The sequence below is a fragment of the Pyricularia oryzae genome, chromosome 4 (assembly GCF_000002495.2).
Source record: "Pyricularia oryzae 70-15 chromosome 4, whole genome shotgun sequence".
NCBI lineage: Eukaryota > Fungi > Ascomycota > Sordariomycetes > Magnaporthales > Pyriculariaceae > Pyricularia > Pyricularia oryzae.
Genome location: NC_017851.1, coordinates 3,621,280 through 3,638,220, shown reverse-complemented (window position 1 = coordinate 3,638,220; position 16,941 = coordinate 3,621,280). Strand labels below are relative to the sequence as shown.

The window sequence follows — 16,941 nt, the reverse complement described above, 5'->3', positions numbered from 1 at the left end:
GCTTGAGCACAGACCACAATTACACCCAGAAATATCCACTCCACCCGAGCAACATGGATATTACCAGGCACAGGTGGAGGCCAGCGGGGCCGTTTGGAGCCAAATCATCCAATGGCTGCGATTTATAGGCGTAATGGATAGATGACTGGGGCTTCTTGGTCCACCCGCCGGCCCGCCTGCACTTTTTGGCTGTAAATAGCGGGAGCAAGCCATGGCAATGCATGTCGAGTTTGAGTTGTCGCCGTGTCGCGCGTGTGCTGACCATCGTCAAAATAATTGAAGGTCACGTCCTTGCGCCGTGACGAAATCTGGCACTGTGACCGCCCCTCAACGCGTTTACGCCTCTTTTTTTTTCTATGTATTTTCTCGCTTGATATCATTCATGTGTGCGCGCACTGACAATATTGCCATTGATTTTGCTGCACTTTTGTAAACAATCATCGCCACACAATCCGTTTCAACACCCACCAGGTCCCCGTCCCTCCTCGGGCGCGTTTCTTGCCGCCACGTCCACTGCCTACATAGCCCCGCGCAACGCCCAATTCTAAACACAGCACCCATGGCGCCGACGCGCCGGAGCCGTGCGGCAGCCGCGGCAGCGGCCAAGGCTGCTGTCGTGGAGGAGGAGCACGAGGAGGAACAGGAAGTCCAGGAGGAAGAGGAGGAACAACCACAAAATGAGCAAGAGGATGAAGATGATGGAGACGACCCGGAGGAGGAGCTCGCGACACTCCAGTTCGACCAGACCCTGACATGGAGAGCTGGCAAGCCAATATCAACTGGCGAGCTACATCGGCGTCTGGATGCGCTTTCCAAAGAGCTCAGCGAGCTGGACCAGGACTTGACCGACAAGAATTCGTTGACCAAAGTTGCCAAGGAGCTCGTGTCCCACAACCTTCTCACTCACAAGGATAAGGGAGTCAAGGCATTCGTTGCATGCTGCCTTGTCGACATACTGCGCATTTGCGCTCCCAATGCGCCGTTCACGCCCTCACAGCTCAAGGTTAGTAACCGCGCACATAGCTTGTCGCAAACGCGCCTCATGATTACATCACACGCGCGCTCAACTGACGCCCGCCGATATAGGACGTCTTTAGTCTCTTCATAATGCATACCCTACCCGCCCTCCAGGATCCCAGTAACACATACCACACCCAGCACAAATATGTTCTCAGCTCCCTAGCCGAGGTTCAGAGCATCGTGCTGCTCAACGACATCGACAACAACGAGGGGCTGCTTCTCCACCTCTTTTCCTGTTTCTTCGATGCGGTGTCTGGGCCAAAGTCAGGATCCGGCGAACGTATATCCAAGGACGTCGAGCTGCACATGGTCGAGCTTTTGGTCACCGTGATTGACGAGAGCGCAAGCTTGCCCGGCAAAGTGGTGGATGTAATCATGGCACAGTTCTTGAGGGCTGCCGCTCCAGGTGGACCCAGGGACAAGGGTGACGTGGATGAGAGCCAGTCAACTCTCCTGCTGAAAACTGAACCGGAAGCATACCAGATGGCAAAGCAGGTGTGCAACAGCTGTCCTGACAAGATGGCCCGATTTGTGACACAGTACTTCAGCGACGTCGTCATGGATGTCACCAACGTTGGAGGCAGCAGGCAAAGAGGAGGTGACGATTCCGAAGATGAGCATATGACCAGTGGGCCTACAGAATCCGACCTGAAGGAGCTCAGGAAAGCTCACCAGCTGCTCAGGGAGCTCTGGAGGGCATGCCCTACAATACTTTCCAACGTTATCGCGCATGTAAACGTGGAACTGGACGCAGATATCATACCAGTTCGCCAGCTGGCAACTGAGACCCTTGGTGATATGATCTCCGGGATTGGAGCTGCAGGGCCACCCCCTCCGCAAACCATAGACCCGGCGGCATACCCACCGCCGAGTCTCGGTGACGAGTCTGTCTCACAACCCACATCAAACGTCCTCACAACGCCATATTCCCCCCTGTCTTTTGCTCAGACGCACCCTTTGATATACCACAACTTCGTCAACAGAAAACAGGACAAGTCTGCTGCCATCCGCGCGGCGTGGACAACGGCAGTCGGTTACATTCTAGCGACATCTGCAGGTGGAGTGGGCCTGAGCCGGGATGAAGAAGCTGTTCTGATCAAGGGCCTGGAAGAAAAGCTGAACGACAGCGATGAAAGAGTCCGACTTGCTGGTGTCAAGGCAGTCGAGTGCTTCAGCTTCCGCGATATCGTTACCAAACTTGCACCGAAAGGGGGAGTAGACCAAAAGGGATCCGTTCTTTGTGCGTTGGCAGATCGAATTCGTGACCGCAAGCATCCTATCCGAGTTGAAGCTATGGTGCTTCTCGGGAAGCTCTGGGCCGCAAGCACTGGGGAGCTTGTCTCAAATATGGAAGCCGTTGCTCCTTTAGCGGGTATTCCGAACAAGGTTTTCAATACCATGTACGCGAATGACCCGGAATTGAACCTTCTCAGGGAACGGGTCAGGTTCGAGTACCTTGTCCCACTCACTTTCCCGCACCAGCCAAAGAAGTCATCCAAGTCAGCCAACGGAGGATCACAATCACAGGGGAGTTCCTCGACACCTTTTGACGCGGATGCCATCAGGGCGCACAGGATCCTGCTCCTGGCCAACTCCCTCGATTCGGTGAACAAGAAGGCTTTCTTCGCCTTGTCGAACCGTCAGCCGCAGTTTGCCGACAAGACTGAGAAGTTCCTCAAGGTCTGTGAGCTGAACAACGGAGGCGAAGCGAGTGGAGCAGATGGGAAAAGGGCGGCAGAAACACTTAATAGTCTCATTACGTACCTGGCCCAGTTCTATCCTGACCAACTGAAGGTTCGGCAGGATCTGGGCAAGTTCGCAAAAGCCAACGACCGCCGTGCTTACCAGCTGATACGCTACGTCATCAGCCATGAGTCTGACTACAAGACGATGCACAGGGCTTTGAGGGAGTTGGTAAAGCGCCAACAGTCCCAGAACCCCGCTGTCTTGGACTCTCTTTTGCCTCTGCTTTACTGGTCTGGTTCTATCACCTTCAACAAGAGCCATTTGTCCACATTTCTCGAGTACTCCAAGACGAACCAGGATGGACTTGCAGGGATCGCGCACGAGATTCTCAACGAGATCTCGCAAAAGAACCCTACTTTGTTCAAGACTCACATCGGATCCCTATGCAAGGACCTGCAGGACGAGGCACCTGGCGCAAACAAGGCCAATGATCCCATCATGGTCGAGACCCTCAAAGCATGCGCATCTTTCGCGAGCAAATACCCTCAAGAGATCCCCAACGATAAAAAGTTTAGGCATACGCTTGCAAACTACGCCATGTACGGCAAACCGCCAAAGGCAGCCAAGTATGCCATCAACGTCCTCATGGCACGCAAAGATCACGACAGCGAGGTTGCCGCGACGGACTTGCTCCAGAAGGTGATGAAGGATTTTAAGAGTGGTTCTCCGCACTTCTTGAACAAGCTTGCCACTATCTGCCAGCTTGAGCTTCTTGCGCCCAAGGTGACTGAGGATTTCGAAGACGAGATCCTTCACACCATTCACGACACGCTTCGTGAGGTTCACAAGGATGCGAGTGATAGTGACCCTGAGTGGGTGGAATATGCAGAGCTGGACGAGGAAGGTCAGGCCAAGTGCTTTGCGCTAAAGACATTTGCCAATCGTCTGCGTGCAATCACTGACCGCGAGGAAGCAAAAACGAGCGGCGACAAGGTAATCAAGCTTCTAAGGACGTTCGTGACGAATGAAGGGGAGTTTTGCAAAACCAAGGACACCCCGTTGCACCACAAGAAGCGTCTTAGACTCCTGGCCGCACAGTTGCTGCTCAAATTGTGCAGGCAATTCGACGAGCTGCTGTCGCCAGATGATTTCAATCGATTGGCAGAGGTTGCCCAAGATGGCCAACGGAACGTGCGGCACGGCTTTATTGCGAAGCTGCAGAAGTACCTTGCGCTTGGCCAGCTGCGGCCGCGGTGGTATACAGTTGCTTTCTTGACTGTGTACGAACCGGATGAGGATTTTAGACAGAACGTGGAGACCTGGATTCGATCAAGATCTCGTCATTTCCGCGAGACCAACTCGCCGCTCATGGAAAGCACGTTGCCTCGCCTCATCCACCTTTTGGCACACCACCCCGACTTTGACCACGATACAGACAGCCTGGTCAGCCATGCTCGATACATTCTCTTCTACGTCAGCAATGTGGCGAGCGAGTCCAACCTGGGCATGCTATTCAAGTATGCCGAACGGACCAAGCAAACACAGGACGCTCTGGACACGGAAAAGAGCGAAAATGTTTATACACTTTGCGATGTCGCCCTGGCGGTGCTCAGAAAATGGCAAGAGAAGCGAGGATGGACGCTCGAGGCTTACTCAAACAAGGTCGGCCTGCCAGTTGGGCTGTTTCTTCCCCTGCAGTCACATGATATTGCGCAGAGCATTGCAAGCAAGCAGTACATATCCGAAGAGGTCGAGGACAAACTTGACGACATGATCAGGGCGGTTGATCGCAAAAAGGTATGTCATTATTGAAACAGACTTGGTGGCTTTCAATGCGGCCACAGTTGGCATTGATAGGCCTATAAGACCCGAAACACTTGAGCTGACATTTCTACTTCAGAAACGGAAATATGACGATCGGTCGGAGCAGCAGAGCACAGCCAAGAAGGCTAGGTCTCAAGTCAAGTCCAATCCTCGCGAGAGCAAGCCCAAAACGCCTCGACCTTCTGCAAGGAAACCGGCCGCATCCAGGAGCAAGTCAGCAGCGAAGAGCAGAAAGACACAGGCGGCGTCATCATCGCCGATACCGGAGCACGAACGTCGGCGTAGTGGACGTGTGCCTCGCAACACTGCTTCGACGTACATTGAAAGGCATTCGTCGGAAGACGAGGAGGAGATGCTTGACGGCGTGGCGGAGTGGAAGTACAGTTCTGACGAGGAGGATGACGATGGCGACGATAGCGAAGCAAGCTCAGCCTCGAAGAACTCTGGACACGCTGCTGCCACGACCGCCGACGATAAAGCTCGCAACCCCTCCGAGTCTTCGCTCAGCTCTCCAGAGCCTATGGATGAGGACCCAGTCGAGGAAGATGAGGGAGCCGATGCTGATTCGGAAGAGCAAAACGGGGAGGAAGAGGAAGAGGAGGAGACACAAAAACGGCCGTCGCGGTCCACCAGGACCAACGGAAGGAAAGCGGCAAGCGCAGCGACGAGCACGCCCAAGGCGACTGGCGTGACCAAGAAAAAGGCCCCTGCCGAGATGAAGTCGAGCCTTGCGACGCGTACCAAGCCAAGGTCGACTAGGAGGACGAGAACATCACACGACAGGGATGACGATGACGATTGAGCGTCTGTCTGACTCTTTTTTTTTTTTTTTTTTTTTTTTGCTGGCGGTTCACGTGCATCTGTTTTTTCATAGCCCACATGTTTGTCTTTGTATGATTGTTTGTTAGCTGGATAAAAAGAAGTGGTGTTTAAAGGAACCCAGCGTGTCCCATTGTGTTTACCGGCCATTTTGATACTTGACCATCTACCAGCCTACCTTGCCTAGTAATAACTTTTGGGAATGTGCGGAGCTGATGATGGGAGTCCGGGTATGGCGTAATGCGTATAATGAGAAAAGAACCAAACTAGTTTTTAGTAATGTCTCGAAACTTCGAAATGAAAATGGACCTGGTCAAGGCCGTGATCAGACTGGATATGATTACAAACCACATGCTTATTCAGAGGACTGAAGATGTGTTGTTGTCACTATGAGGCGAGTGCGAAAGTTTGGAATATCATCAACTGAATTTGCGTCGGCGAACATGTCCCAAATATCTTTCGTAGTATAGGGGTTAGTATGCAAGCTTGTCACGCTTGAGACCCGGGTTCGAATCCCGGCGAGAGAGTCCCATCTACGGCATCCACAGGGTGCTCCCGATCTTTTTGCAAGATATGCTCTGACCTCAAATTTGGTTTGAATTGTTTAGTATTATTTGCCAATCTCCAACTCACTGTGACTGCAGTTGTCAATATTTCTGTACGTACTCTGCATCCAGGTCTCACCTTGTTTTCCTAGCACCAGGAGTCAAGTCAGGCTATACTCGATCACGTCATTTGTAATCGCGCTGTGACAAACGCGCCACAGCGAGTCTTCGCGGCTTCTCGGGCCCACCCTTTCCTCCACTTGCACTCCCGACGAAAGCTGGCTCTAATGCCGACCCGGAGCAATGCCGATGACGGATGGACATTATTAACCTGCCCCTTGATTTGACTTGTTCGATTGTTCTTGTTCATCCGAGCTCGGGTGACATTTTCGTATCACGCTTCATTTACCAAGCGCAGTAGATTGTGTTTCTATTTCATTTTGTCTTTTTATTTGCGTTCAAAATGTTTCGCCACGGAATCCGTAGGTTTACAACAAGCTCGATACGGGCGGCAGTTGCAGCGGCCGCCGAGCCGACACAGCATACCATCAATGTGTCGAGGGCACAAGGCGTAGCAAAGGGCTTGACAGGAGGTAAGTTTCTTTCTTTTATCTGTTATATTTCAGCGGCTGTGTGCAGGTCCATTTGATGTACATCAATAGCTGACATGCATCTCATCTCATTCCTCTTTGGCTTCATACAGCCATCGGCAACACCCCCCTGATCAGGCTAAACAAGCTGTCCGAAGAGACCGGCTGTGAGATCCTGGGCAAGGCCGAGTTTATGAACCCTGGAGGTTCGGTAAAGGACCGTGCGGCTCTGTACGTGGTCAAGGATGCCGAGGAGCGCGGCCTGCTGCGGCCCGGAGGCACCGTGGTCGAGGGCACGGCCGGTAACACTGGCATCGGGCTGGCGCACGTGTGCCGCTCCAAGGGCTACAAGCTCGTCATCTACATGCCCAACACGCAGTCGCAGGGCAAGATCGACCTGCTCCGCCTGCTGGGCGCCGAGGTCTACCCGGTTCCCGCCGTGGCCTTTGACAACCCGCAAAACTACAACCACCAGGCCCGCCGCCACGCCGAGCGCCTCGACAACGCCGTCTGGACCAACCAGTTCGACAACACGGCCAATCGCCGGGCCCACATCGAGACCACCGGCCCGGAAATCTGGGCCCAGACCGACGGCAAGGTCGACGCATTCACCTGCGCCACGGGCACCGCCGGGACACTGGCCGGTGTTACGCGGTTCCTCAAGGATGCGAGCGGCGGCCGCGTCAAGTCCTTTCTGGCCGACCCGCCGGGATCCGTGCTGCACAGCTACATTGTGAGCGGCGGCAAGCTCATCGAGCGGACCGGATCGAGCATCACCGAGGGCATCGGCCAGGGGCGCATCACCGACAACCTGCAGCCGGACCTGGCGCTGCTCGACGGCGCGCTGCACATTAGCGATGAGAAGAGCATAGAGATGGTCTACCGCTGCCTCGACGAGGAGGGCCTGTACCTGGGCGCGTCGTCGTCGCTCAACGTCGTCGCCGCCAAGGAGGTCGCCGAGAAGCTGGGCAAGGGCCACACCGTCGTCACCATGTTGTGCGACGGAGCCTACAGGTACGCCGACCGCCTGTTTTCGAGAAAGTGGCTGGAGGACAAGAAGCTGCTCTCGGCGATACCAAAGCACTTGGAGAAGTACATTGTTCTGCCTTGATTATATACATATTCTTTTCGTTCTCAAATGGCTGTCGCGAGAAGGCTCTTCTTCCCTTTGCAACAAGACTTTTTACTATCAAGCGTTGTATATGTAGCACGTACTTTTTATCAAGCACTATGAGACAAACAAAAAAGAAAGCGCCAAAAGTCTAATGCCCGTTTTTTTCTTCTTCCATGTGACACAGACAAAAATATATCCCACAGAGTAGTCAATACAATATATTGTTATACAACCACGGCTCGCTTCTCCAGCTTCTGCCACCATGCATCATCATGCCTTCGCCTCCGCCTCCGCCTCAGTCTCGGGTACAGGTTTTGAATCTGCCGGAGCGTGCTCCGTACCAAAGAGAACATCATAAGTCTTCAAACCGTTTACTATTTTCTCCGGCCCCTTGGCCATGACCTCGTTCACTTCAGCAGCCAGCGCATCTCGCCTCGACTTGAGCTGCTCTGAAAGCTCAGGCTCGACAATCGTCATGGCCAACTCAAGACCGTGCAGAATGGGAACGGCCACGCGGAGGAATCCGCAGTCATGACCGATGAAATAATGGTAACCCTTCTTGTCGACGTGGTCCGGGTGAATCTCACGCAGGCCCTTCCCGGCAGGCCACGAGTGGGTCAGACCGGTGGCGAGCTCGGTGACCCGTTTCCTCTGTGCGGCGTCCACATCGGGGTTCTCGGGCTGCGGGTGCTTGACTGCCAGTGCGGCGGCAAGGTGAAGCTGCGCGCCCCTGACCTTGGGGTCGTACATGAAGGCCAGACCGCCGGGCTGGCCCTTGGGCGTGACCGTCGGCTTGTGCTCTGGCAGGTGCAGCATGTCGACCACCATGTCGGCCCACTTGAGGGCCTGCACGGTGCCCTTCTGGCTCCAATGCTCGGCGTCGGGCTTCAGGCCGAATGCCCTCTCCTGGATCCAGTACATGAGCTCCGAGACGACCTCGGCATTGTCCAGCTTCATGCCGGTGGCCTCGACGCGACGTGCCGCCTCGAGGATCTTGAGGATCTGGCCGTGATGGCCAGCCCGGCGCACAATCCTGGCCATATCCCAAGGCCGCTGCCACTGCAGCTTGGCTACCGAGTGCAAGCCCTCAAGCAGCAGGTTGAGGTTGTTAAAGTCCCTGTCCGTATCCATCAAATTGATGGCTTGCAACATGGTGTCGCGGGGGCTCGGGTTGTCGACCCTGGGATCCCTAAAGCCAAACTTGTAGATCTTCTCGTCGACTTCCAATACTATGGGGTTCTTGGCGAGTTTTTCCTTATTTTTCGTCCGGACGAGGAGCTTGCGCTGGTCGGCGGGGATGTAGTATGGGAGCAAGATCTCGTCTCGCATGGTAGTGAGTACTTTGTTCAGTTCGGGTTTGCGGGTCTTGGAAAATCGGATTACAGTTCCTGTGATTGTTAAGTCAGTAATTTTAGATTGTATTGCGGGCGACTGAATGACTTTTGCCTCCTTTTTTTTTTTTTTTTTTTTTTTACTCTATACACAACTTACCTTGGCGAGATGGTGTTTGTGAGAAGCATCTTTGGTTTGTGATTAAGGGCTGTTTAGTTGCCGCCGACCTGTAGAGGCCTGTGGCCCCCAGGCCTGAGCCTGCTGTTCTTGACAGCATCTTGCTTGATCTGAGGTTTGTCGAGCTGGTCTCGATTTCAAACCTGCAACCAACCTTCTTCGTCGTCACTTGCAGTCAATTCAGTGGAGGTCAAGTAGTCAATCTCTCCCAGTCCCGCGTAACTCGTACAAAAAAAGTCGCGACCGGATTGAGCTGCAGCAAGGGTGCCAGGTGGGGCCGCTGCAGCAAGGTGGGTATCAAAGAGCCGATACAGCCAATCATCAAACGTAATTCCCCCAGCTTATCCCTTTCAGAACGAAGGAAAGCTTTTGGAGACGTCAAAGTACAACAACTTTTTGACTTGGGCTTGTGGATTTGGACCTCGACCTCGAACTTGGACGTCGAGGCTCGCGACTGGGAGGCAACATTCTGACCCAAACCTCCATCGCTCGACAGCCACGATATAAAAATGAACTCCGCCGCAATAATAACGAAGCGGCCGCTGAGCTGTCTGAAAAACAGTCTCCGATATGCCAGCCAGCAGAGGCCAATCCGCCGACTAATGGCAACCCAGGTCGTCACCGATGCCGCCGCCACCACTACCACTACCACTTCTTCGGGAGCCCCGAAATACTCGAGGGTCAGGCTCTCGCCACACACAATTTGTAGGCCTGCTCCCTTTCCGACAAAGAGCAAGCAGCACACACACTAACACATCCTCACCCCCTCGCCCCCAAACAGACGGTGTCCCCAAAAGCCGGAGGAGCGCCAAGTTCCGCACCGGTTTCGCGGTGTACACGCCGCAGGTGAAGCGCCCCTCGACCACCGACCCGCTGGCGGCCTTTCACCAGAAGCAGATCAAGGACATGGACCCGCGGGGCGCGCGAACGCGGCTGTTTGACCGAGCCAACCGGGAGGGCATCAAGGTCGGCGACGTGCTGATGGTGACGACGCGCCGGTCCGTAGAGCCCTTCTCTGGCGTGTGCCTGTCGATCCGCCGCGCCGGCATCGACACGGCCATCCTGCTGCGAACCGCCTTGACCAAGATCGGTGTGGAGATGTGGTTCAAGATCTACAGCCGCAACGTCGTCGGCATTGACGTCGTCCAGCGCCGCCCCAAGCGCGCCCGCCGCGCCCGCCTCACCTACATGCGCCAGCCCAAGCACGACCGTGGCAACGTCGACGCCGCCGTCACCGCTTGGCGCAAGTCGCGTAACATCCTGGGTTCCCGCAACAAGAGCGCAGAGAAGCCCGGGGCCAAGACCAAGGCAAAGGCAGGGGCAAAGGGTACCAAGAGGAAGTAAATGGCCTTGCTGGGTGGATGTGGGTGAATGCTCATATGAGCTTGGGATTGGGGTCTCTGGCACGTAGATTCCAAGGCGAGTTTGCCTGCTGGTCGTTTATCAAACCTGGCCCTGTCTGGAAATCACATTGAATGGACTCGTGTATTGCATATATGAGGGAAATGTACTATCTAAAAACATAGACATACTGTAACAAAACACGATTTGAAATCCTTGTAATGTCAGTTTTGACTGAATCTTTTCATATGGTCGGTCTTACACTATGCTGCGCATTAGTTTGTTTCGGTTTTAGACTTAATTCTTTTTCTTGTCTTGAGACATTCCGAGCTTGCTGATTCACGATTCTGTAGCCAACTGTATTTTGACCAACTATCGTCTGTTCTAGGAAGTTCGTTTCAACGAATCGTCTCATCAAAGAACAAAGGTAAAGAAACAGAAAAGGTGAAAACCTTTGGATGGATGACAGCCCCTGATAACTCCCTGCCTACAAATCAATTAATACAAAATCTAGTAGTCGTAGTGAGTTTGTTTTTGGTGAAAAGAAGCTTGCCACGCCCATAGAACACGCTTGCCAAGAAAAAGAGAGCCCAAAGCGATGGAAGCCTCCAGTAAAATATGCACTGAAAAGAGTTAAAAGAAAATATATGCCGCCCAACAAAGCGCTGTCTAGTGTCTCGCAGGAATGCCGGTTGACGGTATTGGAACCTGCGCAATGGTCTCAGCCCTCCTTATTGATGACGTGGACCGCTCGTACATTTCATGATACTCTTCTTCCTCCATATCTGCCGCCGATCTCCTTCGCATCGGGGGCCCATGGGGTATCGGTGCTGGTCCAGGATGCAAGAGCTGCACCAGCACGTTGCTGTTGACTCGAGTCATGCTCCGGCTGCGGCCGCGCCTCACAGACGAGCCCACCCCTTGAGTGGCAGTCGACATGCCAGAAGCGCGACGGTGCAGCTGGAATTGTGTATCCAGAGAGTTGTCCGCATGGGCCGCTTCTTTCTTCTCCTCGGTCACGTTGCGTGAGTCGCCGGGCAACAGCACAGCCCGGTCAAGACCGTAAGGAAGACCACGATGGCGACCGCGGATCTGCATCGCCACTATGACGAGCTTGCCAACCGTCGAGAACTGTCCAACCAGAGAAGTATTGACGTTGGTGTATCCTAAACTCAGGCCGACCGTACCGTAGGCACTGACAACCTCAAACAGAACGGCAAACATCGTAATGTCTCCGCTTTGAAGCCGGGTGCCCTCCGAGATGGACAAAATAAAGTAACCCAGGAAGATGAACCACAAGTCGAAAGACAGCTGCCGCCGGAAGTGAGAGCCAATGTGCGACACCTGCTCGTCATCTTCTGCGTTGGTGTAGATCCCCAAAGCGCTTTCCTCGTATACATTGGTCCTACGCACTGATATAGCAATGGGAAAGACCGAGATATACATCATGATGATGTAGGATGTCAACACGGCCGGGTGGAGCTGAGAAAGATTCACACTCGCAAAGCCGGCAGTTCTGGTAGAGGCTGCCTGGAAGATACCGTTCAGAATCTTGATGCCCGTAGGCATTTCAAAAACTGGACCGCTGTCGAGCTGTGGATCCAGGAGTAAAGCTTGTCAGAACACGTACCACCCTGAACGCTGGAAACCAAACAACTTACATCTAAAACAATGAAAAAGATTAGGTCGATCCCATTCAGCGCTAGAAGGATCCAGAATAGCCACCAAGTGGCTCCAGCTGGGAAGAGAAGCGTGAAGCATCTTCTAGGGTGGTCAAGTAAAAACCTGAGCTCCTCCCATAGTCCACTTCCCCGTGGAACCATCAGGGAGAAACCCCATATGAGAAATCGCAGCATGATCGGGAACCCTGTGTTTCCGATAATGATCAGAAAGCTCATCAACAGAAGCGGGAAAGTGGCCGTATTGAACGACACCATGCTGTCCGGGGTGAGCGTGAATCCGAGGTCCATGAAAGCCGAATTGGCAGTGAAAAAGCCCCACCATGTCCGGCTCTGGCCTGCTTGGTCGACGATAACTCCCCATCGTTCTGTCAACAGGATCCAGGGCAGTAGACAGACGACACCTAAAACGGAAAATCCCATAAAGTAGAAGACCAGGACCTTTGCCAGAGATTTCAGCGACCTGTACTCAATACCGCCCATCTCTTCACGCTGCTCCTCAGACATTCCGGGGAAATTTGAATTGCGAGCGACGGTCGGGGTCCACGAAAGATAGGGCGTATCTTCCACCTTGTCCTGGGTGAATGCTTTGCGGACGCTACCAAAAGTTGAGCGCCTCCTGAGTCTCTCGGGCAAGTGCGTTTGCTCCTGCTCCTCGTCGCTGTCGTCCTCGTGGAGCCTAGGGTTTTTGTTTTTGAAAATACGCGGCACTCGCAACTTGAACGGATCGAGCGTGTTCTTAATGGCTTCGAACTCCTCCGCCATTTCCTCACGCGCCGGCGGTTTCGTCGGCTCCTGGATGACAATAGTCTGCTGGCGAGGCCCGGGGGCCCGCCCATCGGCAGATTCCATGCTGCGCGGGCGACGGTGAGGTGATCTAGGTGATCGGGGCATGGCATCTTCATCGGCACTATGCTCGACCCTCTCCGGGGCCATACCCAGCTCAACGTCTCGGGGGCCGGGAATTCGCAGAGTTTCACCCTCGTTTCGTTGCCGTTCTAGGATGGCCACATGCTCCTCAGTTGTCCTAAGCTGGGGGAACTCTCGATCTTGGCTGTCCAGTCCATCGTCAGTCGGGTCGGTATCTCGGGACGATTTGGGCGTGTTAGGCATGCCATTGGGCCTTGGCTCAGGAATCGGAGACAAGAGCAGGCCATCATTAGTGATCCTGGTATCGCCGTTGTTGCGCATTACGGTGATGTTTCTACCATTGACGCCGTTCTCCATATCGTTCAATTGACGATGGTCGACGCTCTTCGCTTTGGACCGAGTTTGGGCAAAAGTCGAGCGCCGTTTTCTCGCATCCTTGACCAAGTCTTGAAACTTCTTCTCGAACCAATATAGGCGGAGAAATACCACAAACGAGTTGATTGTGATGGGACTGCACATCATGCACACGAGGTAAACGACAGTCTGCTGAAAAGTGTTGAGCAGGTTGACGTCGACGGGGTTGAGTCCCGACTGCGTTGCCGCTCCGCTTCCAAAGACGAGTGCATCTATGTAAGAGAGAGCAGCACCTCCTGAAGCGTATAATAGGACGGAAGCTAAGATGGTCTGGGCAAGGATATAGAAATCTGCGCGTGATCCTCAGCGAAAGTGGCCTTCAGATGATTTAGACAGGATGGATTGTTTGTCTTACAGTGTGCGCTGATGAAGTTGAAATGAGGCTGCTTGGAAAAGAATGCAGGCTTCAAGCTCTTAGCCTGAGCCTTCAAAAAATCCTTGAGGCGGGCCATAGTTTATGGGATTTTTTTTCTCTCTTTTTCTTCCAAGTCCACAATGTAACCAGTTGAAGAAAATAGCAGTATCAGATATTGAAAGTCAGGTGAACTCGTGTGCAAGAGTCCCCGTCGTGCACAACGCGACGACGGCAAATAATTGCTGGCGATGCTACGAAAGCCGTGAGTGACGACGGATAATTTAGGAAATTTTCATGATGATGGATATGATCGTCTAGGGAACGAGTGCAGTGAAAATGCTGGTGAAGGGGAAAGGCAACTAAATAGGTACGTTCTGCTTTGGCCGGCAGAGTTTCTTTTATTTGATGTACGCGTCCATGGTGAGGTGAGGAGTCGGTAGCTTTTCTAGGAGAGAATTGTCAAGGAGAGGCAGGGTTGACACAGCGTCAGAAACCGCAAGAACCTTTCGACGAGGTTGTTAGGGTGTGGAGAGGTTGGCGATTATTAGGTCAGATGGTTGATGACGGAAAAACGGTGGCAGACAGACAAGCTGGAAATGGTGATAAATTGACGATTGGCTTCGAATAAGGTGGTGGAATGAATGCTAATGCAGGGAGATGCTGGGTAAATGAATCTTGGTGGTTAAACGTAGACAGAAGGAATAGCCCATCAGGCGGGAATGGCGCCAGAGTTTTTAGGGGATTTGCCCTGCCTCACCTAAAACAGAGAGGTGAATGCAAGTAGGAAAACTTGCAATGCTGAAGCTGAAAATCAAAAGTCTCCTTCGCGGAAATCGAGGCATGGGAGACAAGCGTGCCAAGAAAATTTGTTCGACTGGAAGCGGCAGACAGGGATGGGCTTGCCTTGGCTGGTAAAAACAACAGTGACTTTTTTCTTTGGCGGTCCCTTGCACCGTACAGTAGAGTAGTATTTCTCCTGCTGCGCTAGTGCAGGTTGCAGGTTCCAGATGCAGGCAGGGTCAGGAGGTATGGCATTGGATCAACGGCCCTTGATCCTTACCCAGAAATGCTCTGTCTTGCCTGTCTTCGATGAGCATTTTCTTCCAATGTTCCGCCCGAACCTTGTGGTTCGGGTTCGACTGGTATCGAATTGAATCCCATTTTCCTCCCATCTATTTCCCTTGCCACTTTGGGATGTAGATCTACATGCACACAACCCTCAAAAAAAAAAAAAAAAAAAACTTATAGCGGGTCCATGTACAAATCCAACATGCCAAACACCGCTTACTTACTACACGTAATACGCCTTGGCCTCACCTGTTGTGGCAGTGTTCTTGGGTTTTGCTCGGGATCGACCATTGTCAAACTTGGCTCCCCAAACCCATTCTTTCCTCTCTCCTCTTGCGGACTGAAATTGACTTACCCACGCAACCACGTTACCATGTTACCATGTTGTACTGTTATGTACTTGCCGTGCACCATGGATGCTGCGCCCCCTGCTGGCTGGTATTGATTTCTTGGGATATTCGTGAACCCCTGTAACCCTGCAAGAGCACAAGCCGTCTGGGCGGATGCCGGGACTTGTCCGGCCCTCCGCGATTATTTGATCTCCACCTAGAAAGTCTTTTGGGTGGCATGGGGGTCGTTTATCGTGGTCAATCAATCAAAGAATCAATTTAAAAAGATTCGTGTGCTGATAGATAACAAAAGAACCGTGATACTTGTGTGATGTTTCTTTTTTGCTCTGGCTTCGTGTAAAGTTTGCCCCTGTTTGGAAAAATCTTTTGCATTACATCACATCTCCATGCCGAAGCCATGATTCACCCACGTGTGTTGTTCCCTCTTCACCTGTCGGGACAGCACATGCATGTGGCGTTATACAGCGAGGTACCAACACTGCCTAGATCGCTAGGCGCACAGGCTCTCCAGCGACTCAGGGTCCAGGCGGTACCAGGTCTTTTGAATGAAACCACACATGATGTCAGACCTCCTCACCGTTTGACGACATGCTTACAGAAAATCGCAACATAACTCCCGTACGTAGAGCAGCAATCTTTGTACAGTTTCCTTTTTTCGTTGCCATCCACGTCTGGACTGGATATACTTGGGCGCAGTTGTTAAGGAACTGCTGGCAGATCATGAAAGTATGCTAACAATGTTCGAACTATCTCCCAAGTACAGTCTGTAGGTGTGCAGCTTGTCAAAATACAACTCTGCCCTGACTGGATTAATCATGACAGCAGGTCCGGGTTGCCCAGAGGTAGGCTATAACAACTATCCCTATTGGCACTATAATACAGCTTGTAAACTTTATAACCCTCCAAACCATATCCCCAAATATAGAGACTACTGCACCGCGCCGGTTGTCAAAACCTGATCCGCTCGAACCCCGAGAAATCAGCAATAAACGAAAAGAGATGCAATACAACCCCAGTCCCATATTACCAAAATAGTATCGGATGGCATCAACCCATGCATCACTGCCAACATTTCTGTAACGCCATCACTGAGCATGTGCTAGGTGTCGAAACAACCCTTTCGATCTAGCGGTGACGATCCCCCGAAAAAAAAACCTGATTGGCCACTCATCTGACATGCCATGAATAGCAATAATATACCCTCAGCACGTTGTAGAGTTTCTATTTGGCTTGTAAAATACGTCAAACTCACCTTGCCAAGCTTGCTCAATTTTGGTTGTATCTTCAACGATCCGGCCTAGGTACAGAAATACAAGGGTTAATGCGCCGATCAATCCCTCTTTCCGCCTACCGAAATCTTGCCCTTGTGTTCAGTCTGATCTACAGGGCAGATGATGGAAATTGACGAGTCTATGGTACTGGATGATTCTTCAATGTTTGCGTTGCTATCGGACGAATGGAAACAATATCCGAACCAATCAGGCCTTGCTACTCTTACCTACTATCTACCTTACCTACCATATACTCAAGTCCAGATTAGGCTAATGCATAACATCACACCATGGGACCGCTTCCACTGCTGTCCAGGAGCTGCAATGGAATATCAAAAGTATACACCGACGGAATCTTCGAGATATTGATGGTCTGGATATTGTACGTGGTAGTGGAATATGCAAAAGAAATATGACGCACCATGCGCACACATACGCCACCTATTAACCGATCATCTCCGATACTTAGTGCCTGAGCAGTAGGCA

The 16,941-nt window shown here is 52.5% G+C and overlaps 5 protein-coding genes and 1 non-coding gene across 6 annotated transcripts; 4 read left to right on the top strand and 2 right to left on the bottom strand.

The window, feature by feature from the left end:
• Window positions 1–237: 237 nt before the first annotated feature.
• On the top strand, window positions 238–5,633 carry MGG_06465 (uncharacterized protein). The gene is made up of 3 exons (XM_003717051.1): window positions 238–1,003; window positions 1,087–4,503; window positions 4,607–5,633. Exons 1-3 carry the CDS (start codon window positions 560–562, stop codon window positions 5,330–5,332), a joined length of 4,587 nt encoding a protein of 1,528 aa, XP_003717099.1. The 5' UTR covers window positions 238–559; the 3' UTR covers window positions 5,333–5,633.
• Window positions 5,634–5,804: 171 nt separating this feature from the next.
• MGG_20203 lies at window positions 5,805–5,876 on the top strand. Its single transcript has one exon. It is a non-coding gene; the product is annotated as a tRNA-Asp (tRNA).
• A 258-nt stretch (window positions 5,877–6,134) lies between these two features.
• Window positions 6,135–7,789, top strand: MGG_06466 (cysteine synthase). The gene is made up of 2 exons (XM_003717050.1): window positions 6,135–6,487; window positions 6,598–7,789. Exons 1-2 carry the CDS (start codon window positions 6,358–6,360, stop codon window positions 7,593–7,595), a joined length of 1,128 nt encoding a protein of 375 aa, XP_003717098.1. The 5' UTR covers window positions 6,135–6,357; the 3' UTR covers window positions 7,596–7,789.
• MGG_06467 (uncharacterized protein) lies at window positions 7,515–9,344 on the bottom strand. The gene is made up of 2 exons (XM_003717049.1): window positions 9,090–9,344; window positions 7,515–8,986 (listed from the first exon to the last, which is right to left on the bottom strand). Exons 1-2 carry the CDS (start codon window positions 9,205–9,207, stop codon window positions 7,869–7,871), a joined length of 1,236 nt encoding a protein of 411 aa, XP_003717097.1. The 5' UTR covers window positions 9,208–9,344; the 3' UTR covers window positions 7,515–7,868.
• Window positions 9,345–9,471: 127 nt separating this feature from the next.
• MGG_06468 (uncharacterized protein) lies at window positions 9,472–10,705 on the top strand. The gene is made up of 2 exons (XM_003717048.1): window positions 9,472–9,812; window positions 9,889–10,705. Exons 1-2 carry the CDS (start codon window positions 9,617–9,619, stop codon window positions 10,449–10,451), a joined length of 759 nt encoding a protein of 252 aa, XP_003717096.1. The 5' UTR covers window positions 9,472–9,616; the 3' UTR covers window positions 10,452–10,705.
• On the bottom strand, window positions 10,585–15,059 carry MGG_06469 (potassium transporter 1). Its single transcript, XM_003717047.1, has 3 exons — window positions 13,767–15,059; window positions 12,110–13,701; window positions 10,585–12,041 (listed from the first exon to the last, which is right to left on the bottom strand). The coding sequence occupies exons 1-3, from the start codon at window positions 13,861–13,863 to the stop codon at window positions 11,118–11,120; spliced, it is 2,613 nt and encodes an 870-aa protein (XP_003717095.1). The 5' UTR covers window positions 13,864–15,059; the 3' UTR covers window positions 10,585–11,117.
• Window positions 15,060–16,941: the final 1,882 nt, after the last annotated feature.